Here is an 11,574-nt window from a genome sequence, read left to right on the forward strand (position 1 = left end):
ACTGTAACTAATCATATCCATTGGGAAACCGCATAATGAGTGACATTGGCGGGGAGAATAAAAATTAAATAAAGAGAAAAAACAGCACACTCAGACTAGAAACGTGGATATCGACAGGAGGGAACATCTGAGGGAAAAAATGAAGAGAGATGATTTCGGATGAGTCCTACTGAAGATAGTGGGAATTTTTGAGAATTGTTTAAAAAATTAAATGCTGGAAATGACGGATGAGCATCAGGATAAACAGTTAAAAAATAACATGAAAAATGATGAGATGGAAAGTATTTCTGTTCGAACAGAGTGAGAATAAATTGAAAAATAAAAGTGAGAAAAATAAATGTGGAAGGAAAAGATTCCTGGATCTGATCTGGATTTGTTAGGATTACGGTTGCAAAATTTGCAAAATTTTGCAGATCGATGATTGAACACAGACAAGAGCAAACATACAAATAAAAAGGTCGCTTACACCAAAGTACACATTTTGATGCGGTGTATGATTGAGATATCCCGTATTATAAACACCATATTGTTGTGGAACTTCCTAAACAGTAAACATTGAAAATAAACATAGAAAATAAATAAAATGCATGAATAAAATTATTTCCGTAAATATACGCGAATTAAACGTAATTTCAGCGAATTCACGTACCTTTTCCGGAAAAAAATGCGCATAGAATTGATTGATTTCACGATTTGACGGTCCACATACGGTCGAAATCGACCGACGACGTGGCGGTGCGTTCCAATCCGAAGTCGACGCCACGACTGCGACTATCGACCTGGAAGCTAATCGATATCGAGCAGATCAACGGTGATCCGAACGGGTTCGGATTCGATTTATGAAGATGACGATGACGAGAAAATGGGTAACTAAAGGATTACTACGAATAAGTGATGCGTGGTCATTGATTTATTGATCGGATCAGTTTGACAAGTGTAGAACAGTAGAAGAATGAAGATATGAGGTGTTTCTCTTCTTTAGATTTAGTAAAGTTCTACTAAACTAATATTTGAAGGAATTTCGATTAAAATAGACTAAGAAATTTTTTCATATAGACATTGGCGTAAGAAAAAAAAAGCTAAATTAAATTGAACCAAGGAAGAAATCGATTAAAAAGTAGGGGGAAATACAGTTGAGAAAGAAGAGATGAAAAGGATGCAAAGATCTGGAGACCGTATGAAGAATAAATAAGTACGTAATAGTGTAAAAAACACAGTATAATAAGCAAATAACAAACAACAACAATAACAACAACAACATAGTAAATAACAAGAAATACAAACTATAAAGGTAGGTAAAAATTAGTATCAACAACGATGAAGCTATAGAATCACAGGAAAAAGAAAGGAATTACGCGTACACGGAAATTCGGGAATGAGTGAAAAATTATTTTTTAAAACTCTCAGAAAAATAAACTAAAAGAATTAAATCCCAGACGGTAATCAGTCGGCTTAGGACCCACTAGGATCCACGTTCACATAGGACATTAATTAGGAACAGCTTGAAGTTTTTGAACGAGGTTCTTATGTCCCAACACTTGCGACTTGCGGGGCAAGCCAAACCTATACCGCGTCAGCGTTTTTATTCACCCCAGACATGATTTGGTTGGTCGCCGGACGATTTCGAACCATTGACCGTGGAAATGCTAGTCGAACCTCTTACCAATTGCACTACACAAGTCTTCCCAGAAATAATTACTCATAGCAACTGTTTTATACTTTTTAGACATATTTTTGCAATATTATTGTTTTTTCACTGACCGCTTAGTAAAATCTACGGTACATTTTCGACTCGGTGCTGATTCCAAGCCGGCACTGGATACATACCGCCCGTGTTCCGAACTAACCTCTTATTTTTTTCAGGTTATTTCTTTTGAAATACTCAAATTTATAGAAAATTTTTGAGACGGCTTGTTTTTTGATTCTCTTTTCTAGGCACACCCTTGGGTTTTTCTTGATCAACAAGCACCCACATTCTCTCACGGGAAAGGAAAAATACCAAGAAAAAACGAAAAATTCACCACAATTTAATGCCAATCAATATTTGTAACTCTAAGAGCAGGAAAAAACAGCTGCAAAGTAGTTATGAGTGCGTAATTGAACCACCAAAACCACCTTAATAACGGAAAGGTCAGAGATCACTATTTCTTTTGCAACGCCAATATTTCGCGGTTTTTTATTTGAAAATTTTTCGAAAATTATTGTCCACCCTAGGAACCCATCCATCCTCGCCTTACTAAAAAAAACCTCATTTCCCCTTCCGACTAGACCTATGTTGACATAATATTCCTTTTATTTCAATGGTAATGTCAATAGTAAGTATTTATTCGAATTTTTGTTTGCGTACTGAAAAAAAATCGTCTGCGCTCCAGAAACGGCAAGCGTGTCTGCAGCGCAACGACTGCAACTGTGTTTGTTTGATCCGTTCAATTTTTATCACTACCAACATAGAGGTGTTTTTTTTTGATTTTTTTCCACTCACACATGTACAACGAGAACATTTGAAGTCATTAACGTGTATGGTGCCTTCTAAATTTTTTCTTCTTTGAATTCAACTACTAAGAGGGCGATTTAATTTTTTTTCGATCAATTTTTTTGACGTTTCAAGTAGGGGATCGTTTTCGAGGATTTGTTAGAGGATTTAATTGAAGTTCATGGATTATGTTTTTGATTTTAGAGGAAAAAAACCGTCAGAAATGGGCACAGATCCATAACAAATTATTAATTTCTTTTTGTATCGTTGCACAAGATGGTTAAGGACCGCATATGATGCCTTGGCCCTTGGATAACATTCAACTCTCCGATTTCACTTCCGAGTGGTCAGAGGAAATGAAAGAATAGATGGGGGAAGGTAAATGGTCAACGAATCACCCACGTCTGAGGTAATGAGTCCAGAAAACGTGTTGAAAACTTACAGGCTATTGATAAATAGTCGGTAGCAACAGGGCAAGAAGCCTGGGATCACTTTAAAATGTTCTAGGAAAACAATGACCTAGCCTCGTCCAAGCCTCAACCGCCACCAAAAAGGTTATCCACGTAGTTATTAGGGTGTTCGGAAAGTATCTGCCGAATATTTCGCAGTAGCGCGGATTTTTTGAGATGTTCGATATTTGATGTTGCCGTATTTCGGCAGATACTTTCCGAACTCCCAAAAAGTTAACCACATAGAAGCAACTATCAAAATTTACCTATCTATTCAATTGAAAACACCCGTAAATGTGCAATAAAACGAGAAAAAACAGAAAACAGAAACAGCAAATTACTGTTTTTCGAGGGAAAGAACTGTTGCACAGTTCCTTCGATGTTATCTGCTTTTCCCGGTCGTGTTCTCCTTCATTAACGTTCAAAATGTTTTCTATTTTGGAACTGACATCTAGCTTTTCTTTAATGAGAACAATGAGAAATTTATTTATTTTTTGTTCTCAAAAAAGCAAACAAAAGTTTTGTTACAAAGGAAAGATTTTATATATATGCAAGAGGTATATTTCATAGTCGAGAAAGGAGAGCGTAATACGAAAAAAAGACGATACTAGTTTTTTGAGTTAGAGAAAAGCGTAATAAAACTTCAAGAAAAAAGGAAAAACAACAAAGGAAGGAAAAAATTAGAGAGAAAAGCGTGGTAAGACTACAAAAGAAAAAAAAGACAAGAAGAATGAGAAAAATGGCGCGACTCTGAATTTACATTCGACCTATGAAAAGACAGAGGTCCTCTTTGAATAAGGGGAAAAACTTGGTAAAACTAGAGCTATTCATGAAGAATAAAATGAATGAAATATGAATTGTATGAATAGAGAACGTGTACTGCGCGAGTAAAATGAGGAAGGAAATGCAAAAAAAAACGGAAATACAGTAATCGTAGACGTGGATGAATTGTTGCATACATTTGCACTTGCAACTCTGTCTCCTACCCACAGCAGCGTAATATATGAATAGACCTTGGATAAATGTTGATTTTTCTGCATATCCCAACGAAAGAAAGAAAAAAAAACCTAATGCAGTGTCTGTTTATACATAGAAACGTTAATGGGCCCATATGTGAAATTTACGAAATCGAATTTGGAAAAGTCAGGGATAAATTTCGGGGAAAAAAATTAGTCGGGACTAATTTCATCGACGGTGCATCGTGGACGAGTTGTCCGATATCGAAGAGGACTGTAGGACAGATGTGCCCGGTTGGCAGAGAATATCGAGTTAGTTACGCGAGAATCTCGTACGTGCACCGAATTTTCTCGTACGTACGAATTTTTTTGGAGAAAAAAAAACTCGTCAATACTGCACTCTCGTGCATCCGTGCAGAGGTAGGAGAAACTACATCGATGGGCGGAGCGTTCAGTTGCACGGGTGAAATTGGTCGACGGAAGTAGATGAAAGATGTGTGTATGTGTGTTTTCTAATTGACCGCAATAATAAAACGACCGGCCGACCGATCGACACGCACACACACACACAAATACGCGGCACGGACAACGGCGTCAATTGGCACATTCTTTCACGTCGATGACGTCGTCACGTCAAGGTCGACGCCATGTAACAGCCGAGACTATTGTTACGAAGTCTTTAGGGGCGGAAAAAATTGGGAGAAAAAATTGGCCGAGAAATATAAAAATAGAATTGAAATAAAATATAGGATAGGCTATTAGAAGAGACCGAAGAGATGATTTCACGAAACAAGAAAAGTGAAAAACAAGGAAAGCTCAATATGGAAAAGTGGAGGATTTTAAAAAAAAATCCTAGGAGATGATTTCCACAGAGAAAAGCAAGAATCATATTGATTTAAGCTATCATGGAAGAGAAATCTTGAGATAGATGAAAAAAATGTTACAGTGATTATTTTCAGAGAGAGAGATAGACAGATAGATAGATAGAGAGAGAGAGAGAAAAAAAGGAATCTTGCCACTACCACCCAGCTCTGCAAAACCTTTTATCCGAAAGCAATTTTTCTCAATAGTTTTTTTCTTTGTGGTGCCCATTCTCTTTTTTTTCTGTTCTTCTTCGCAAAAGGTGAAATGGAGACAATATTTCTTCAGACCCTAGAGGTGTAGCGGTGTAATGTTACAATAAAAAGTAAATGAATAGGGGTTCTTCGAGCAACAGAAGAAGATTTCCGTTATGTTCACTTCGAATCGAAGCGGAACGCGACGGGAATTATCGATCGTATCGAACATCGAATGCACAACGACGGATGTTCCCGAAACGAACATAAATAAACACAGGTAGTGCGCACAGAAGACCGGGGACGGGACGGGACGGGACGGGACGTTGCCGCGGTGAGTAGTTTAATCTCCGCGTGCTTTCACTTTTGCACTTTTCTGTGTGTGTATGTATGGATGTGTGTGTGTGTGTTGCCAAGTGTAAAACAGAACGGAAAAGTGGGCGGGGCGACACGAAAGGGCGAGAGACTGAAGGGCGGGGCGTGGCAACACTCACCGCCCCGACGAGGAGCACGGGATGGACGGACGGACCGGAGGATTTTTGCTCGGCTGCCAGAGCGGCGGCTGAAAAATCCATCCGGACATTCGGTCGTGATTTGGCTATTTTATGCACAGGGATGTCGATGTGGATGTTAGCAGCCGCCTGATTCACCGAAGAAATTCCCTAAGATCCGAAGACTATGTCATGTTCCAGCATTTCTAGCAGAAACAAAAAAAGAAGTTTTTTAAAAGCATCAGAAAAAAGAAAAAAAAGAAAGTGAAAACTCCATGGTTCTATATGAAACTAACTCATTTTGTGGCAAAATAACAAAAACACTTTCACAAAAACCTTATTTAGCTTCCTAACGATGCTCGAACACACTGCGAAAATATATAATAACAAAGTAAATAAAGATATAACACAGGAAATAAAAGGAAACAAATATCGTGTAAATGTACAAACAACCTACATGTAAATATTGTGCAGTTTTTATTTTCAAAAAATGAAAATAAAAGCAGCAGTCATTTACGGATGCATACTTATCTCTCTTAAAATTATATCAACATTTTTAAATAACACTTCTGCTGAACTGAAAGAATAGGGGGTCTCTGCATCTTTGCTAATGTTATTACGTTATTTATGTTTGTTATTTATGCTTGTTTATTTTATGTTTATTTGTATTTTTGTAAACACACTTATAGTTTAAAACTAAACATATAATACACACTTTGGGTGTGGAATGATTACGGTAAAACAACCGTTGCAGGAAGCCATTGTTGACCGCTTTATTTGCAAGGGTTATTGATTGTATTGATTGGTTGTAGGAAGGGCAATCGATTTGGAACTACATATGGCGACAGTTTAACCAATAGCGTGGTTATGTTGTTCAACTCAGGACCTAATTTTTTCAGGTGATAATTTGAAATACTGATTGCTTTCATTGAATGTCTGAATAAGAATTCAAAAGAGGAGAAGAGTCAGAGTTAAAAAATAAAAAATAATAAAAAAACAAAAAAGAAGGAAGAAAGGGGAAAAATCGTAAGTAAAATACGATAAGCAGTGAAAGATAAAAAATAAAAGATAAAAGATAATAAAAATAGTAAGATGGATAACTTTCGAAAAATGACCATGGTAACTACGTGATAAGCTGTGAAGTTTTCTGGAACCACAGATTGAATACATGGTCCCAAACTCCATACGCGATCGTTGCTGAGCGGGATGAAGCTGTTCGAAGTCTATAGACGTCATAAATCGGAAAAAAAATCTGCACTAACGAACAAAATTCTAGAAGAAATGGCTTTCTTGACGAAATTTCCGGTTTTGTGTTGCACTTTCCTTTCAAGCTCATTCCACATCTTTTCACGCTCAGCGCTCACAATCAACTTGTTTTAGAAGAGAGCAAGATTTTTGAAAATTTCAAATTCCTACGGTAAATCGTATAAACATGTAGTCTTGAAATCTTATCATTTCAACATTAGTGTTATTTTTTTCAAGTATATTTTTTTCTAACGTACGGCCTCGTTTCTGGGATTGGACTTCGGAACAAAACCATAAGATAGGCTTTTCCGGTAAAGAACGGCTTTTCAAGGAAAACAAAAGAGGAGCTAAGTTTGGAAAAAATAGACTTTGACAAATTTGTACACATTCTTAAAGAATGAAATAAAAATGAAAAAAGAATAAAGAAAAAATTTTTCAAGACGTGAAAATGGAAGAAGCAGTTATCTACGGGTATTTATCTCTTGTAATTACACCGCTATCTTCAAATATCACTTCTGTGGATCTGAAAAAATAAGGACAGCTCGAGTTTCTGTAGTTTTGCACGAGCTACATATTTGCGTATTTTTTTTATTTCTCAAAAACCGAAAATATAAGAGGCGGTCATTCACGGATGATTATCTCTTCAAATTACATCTACACCTTCGGATATCATTTTCGCTGAGCTGAGACTGAGGGGTTTTGGGAACTGTTGGACGAGTTATCCGGGTGTTTTCCAGACGAACATCATGCTTTCTTTTTTAATTTTTAGCTAAGTGTAAACGTTTTGATCGTATGGATCGGGAGTCGTTTCAAAATCAATACCTTACAGTACATTAGGCTACTTCCGCAAGAAAACAAGATAAGTCAATAGTAAATAAAGTAAACTTAGAAAATTTGCGATGGTTTGTAAACACCTGAGCGAATTCGAATTTGTGTGAATTGCAATAATTCAACAAAATTTTGTGGAAAAATGTTATTTTCTGTTTTTATTATCATTATCTATATTATCTATATTATTATTATTATTATTATTATTATTATTATTATTATTATTATTATTATTATTATTATTATTATTATTATTATTATTAATTCATTATTATTATTTTATCTTTATTTGTTATATCCACATATATATTTATAAATTCAATAAATATTGCGTTGAAGGGCCTATCATTATGGCTTACCGTATCCTATTAATTCTAACTTCAAGCCAAACCAATTTCTGTGTTCTGCGTCTCCAATCAATTAATGATCTCTCGCTTTGATTAACATAAATGTCCTAGGTTAGAATAATTAGCATTTCAGTATCCTGGGTCAGAATCTTTAAGCAAAAGAAGTTCGATTTTTGAGTGACAGAAAGAAGAAGCTTCCCAAAACAATCCTAAGAAAAAACTTAAGAGACATAAAATAGATATTAAAGGTAAAATTAAGATAGATAAAGGTAAAATTAGATAAGTGAAAATAAAAAAAACGAAATAATCCTAGATAAAATATTGAAAGTAATTAAAAAATCACCTTGATCACCTTGACCTTGACTCCCGTTGATCTTCGAACTGGTCGAGCGGGCGCCAGTAATTCTTCCATTAATAAATAATAATAATAATAATAATAATAATAATAATAATAATAATAATAATAATAATAATAATAATAATAATAATAATAATAATAATAATAATAATAATAATAATAAATTTAACTGATTAATTAAAAAATACTCGAAAAAATAAATAGAAAAAAATAGTCTGTCAAAATAATGACACCACAGAGAGGATGAGCCGAAGAAATGATATGGAATTCTATTTAAGATTCACATTATCTAACGGATAAGCCTTCACCAGAAAAGCTACCGTATCCACGAGTAGAGATATACGGGAACAGAACGTGATAAACATCACGGAGCAATCAAACGAAAAACTTGATGATAAGTGAATCAAACGCAGGACCTGATAAGATGAGAAACAAACGTTTATCTATCGTTCGACCGCACGAAAAAGGTCGATTTTACATCGGAAATTGTTTTCGATTTCTAGGAGAGCTGAACGGAGAGAAGAGCGAGAACGATTGACGGAGAACTTCCGGGAAAAACGATGTAACCATAAAATTCGCGAAACTTTACAACTATTGAAACTGTACTAAACTGACTGTGTGCGGATGATGGAAGTCCTTTAGCGGAATCGAGAGAAATTTCTCTTCTTTTTTTGTTCTTGCTCTTAACGTTCTGTTAATGACCTTGTATCAGCTACGAATCACAGATCCTATAAATTTGTTCCATAAGCGATTGAGAATGTTTATTGAAATTTTATTGATGAAAAATGAAATGATAGCGAAACGAGAGAATTCGATTCGGAAGTGAAAGTTTCTTTTGAGCAACGAGGACAATAAACAATATCGGTAATAAAAGAGAAAAGTTGGTTTCTCTTAAAAGTGCATATTTCCAGTTCAACGAACTTCTAATTACATTTCATCCGTTAAACGTCCATAAATACTCGAAAAAAAGGAAAAATCATACTTTTTGGGGTGTTACGAAATGAAACAGAGACGAAAAATAAATGATGATCAAAATCAAAGATTTGGATGAGTGGAGCAAAGCGCTGAAGATTATCCGGTTCCGTCCACATTTTCACGTATTTTTTTCAATTTGAAACCAGGAAAACTTTTTGGCAGAGTGGTTATTCATGAACCATGAAAAGTCAACCATGAAAAGTTAACGTTTTTTTATTGTGAAAATTGAGATTTATTCATCTATTCATTATTTATTATTGACTGCTAATTTATCTATTCTTTGATTTTTTTCGAAAATCAAGAAAAGTTTTTGGGAAATTGGTTATTCATTTTCGAAATACTTACGTCTACCCTAAACATTTAAAAGACTGTTTTTATTGTAAAAAAATGAGATTCATTAATTTATTAATTATTTATAAGTGATTCCTAATTTATTTATTATTTGATTTTTATTTACTTAGGAATTTAACTCAATCCATATTTTATGGATTATTTCAAATCCATCCATTTGTTTGTAGTATCCACTGGTCTATCTATTCGTGAAAATTAATTACGCGAAGTGTAGTGTACATAAAAATTATGTGGATTCTAATTAGAAAAGAGTGACATTTGGGACTCAATCCAAGAAATTCCAAGAAAAATTACTTATTCGGGATACTTTTTCAGGTTAGAGCGTGATTAGCAGCGATTCAACGAAGAACGGATCTTTTCGGAGATTTTTCCGAGACCGCAGATTCACATTTGTATCATTCATTCCTTCATTCCATTCATTCCTAACTATTTTGAGAATTTCTAATTTATTCAATTCACCAAGTGCATCCAGAATTGTAGAGAGAAAAAGTTTAGAATTGTAAAAAAATGTAAATGTAGTGTAAAAAATGTAAACGCTATGTAAAAAAATCAGTATAATTATACGTGGGCTACAATAAATCCCATCATAATTTCTTTCTGCCTCATGATAACATTAGATTCCGTTCACTTGAAGTTGTGAGCCTCAATGAGTCGGGGTATAAACTCCTGGTCATTTCTTATGTTAACTAGTTTTTTATTTTTTTAATATTTTCCATATTTTCTACACTGAATGCTCTATTTTATTGAAAGAATACTTTCCACATTGGCCATATTTTCCATACTAAATGTTCTATTTTATTAAAAGAATATATTTGTTCTAATCAGACGCGGCCGTAGCGCAGTCAGTAGGAGCTTTGGCTGCTGCTGGGTGGTCGATGGTTCGAAATCGCCTTGGAGCCAACCCTTTTATCTCTATTCTATTTTTCAATTTTTTTTGTTTTTATTTTAAATGTGCTCTTCCGTAGTTTCTTATTACATCTTCAATCTTCTCTTCTATTCATTAGTGATACACCTACCGACCCTCCCCTTTATAATTTGGCTTTACTTAGAAGAAAAATCCGAAAAATCCTAGGAGGAAGACAAAACCACAAAAAAAAGAAAGGATAAAAATGAAACAAAACCAACAACCCGCCATTAGCTATATAATTGAAAAGTGAAACAGGAGATTTTAAATAAAAGTAAAGGTTAGCAACTAAACAATTTGAGGAATACATTAAAAATCGTCCAGAGAAATCATCGGCTCTCAAGCATTCTTCGACGTTTGGGGAAATAATTCAGTATTTATTTTAGTCATTAATTTTAAAGTATTTTCTGGAGTTTATTGAAAGAAAAGAAAGAAAGAAACGGATGAGCTTTTTATTCCAAGTTTTCAAAATAGTGATGCTTGATAGGAATAAAAGCTCATCTTTGGATTCGTTTCTTTCCGGAGGTATTTAAGAGAATTATAATTAGCGCCGTTCTGAAGCAGACGGTCCCCATAATGGAATATTCTCAAATTCGCCTATAATTTCTCAGGGGCGGAGCGGTCTCGCTGTTTGCTCCTGAATGCTGGAACATTTTCGAATTTTCCGCTCAGTTCACAAACAAAAAAAATTAATCCTCAAAAGAGACTTCAGGATAAAACCCAAGATCACATTAATTGTTGTTGAGAAATATTACTAGCCTGATAATGTTTGCCCAAAACAAAATTTGGATAAAAAAAATCCGGATAAATTTGTCCTTTCATAATCTATTTTATTCTTATTTTTTTAAAATAAATTTGAAAAATTTTTTAAAGTCAAAACTGAACGACTGATACTCAAGTTACTTTTCTATGAGAACCTCAGAGGTAATTGAGAAAACGTGAGAAAAATGAATTCACGAAAAATCACACCATAAATTTGTTTCTGATATTGTTCCAATCATATTTTTTCTCTTTTAGGCGATCTTCTAATCAGTTTTGGCTGCTGTCCTAGAAAAAATTCCCGAATTCATTGCACTGTCAGTCCAATGAACACATGTTATCTTATAAGGTAATGTAGATTTGTAGCACACGGTTTCACGGAT

At 34.6% G+C, this 11,574-nt stretch overlaps 1 protein-coding gene across 4 annotated transcripts in view; it reads right to left on the reverse strand.

The window, feature by feature from the left end:
• Positions 1-11,574, reverse strand: part of RB195_013318 (uncharacterized protein) — a gene marked incomplete at both ends in the record, with an annotated part of 105,680 nt that overhangs the window by 87,911 nt on the left and 6,195 nt on the right. For 3 of the 4 annotated variants that reach the window (XM_064203077.1, XM_064203076.1, XM_064203078.1), the window contains 3 exons: positions 467-541; positions 650-765; positions 8,188-8,371. In XM_064203077.1, coding sequence (XP_064058954.1) covers positions 467-541; positions 650-765; positions 8,188-8,371 — 375 coding nt within the window. Of the gene's footprint in view, positions 1-382; positions 542-649; positions 780-2,482; positions 2,512-8,187; positions 8,372-11,574 lie in introns of those variants that run through there. The other variant, XM_064203075.1, reaches the window with a different exon arrangement.

This window comes from Necator americanus, chromosome V (assembly GCF_031761385.1).
Source record: "Necator americanus strain Aroian chromosome V, whole genome shotgun sequence".
Taxonomy (NCBI): Eukaryota; Metazoa; Nematoda; class Chromadorea; order Rhabditida; family Ancylostomatidae; genus Necator; species Necator americanus.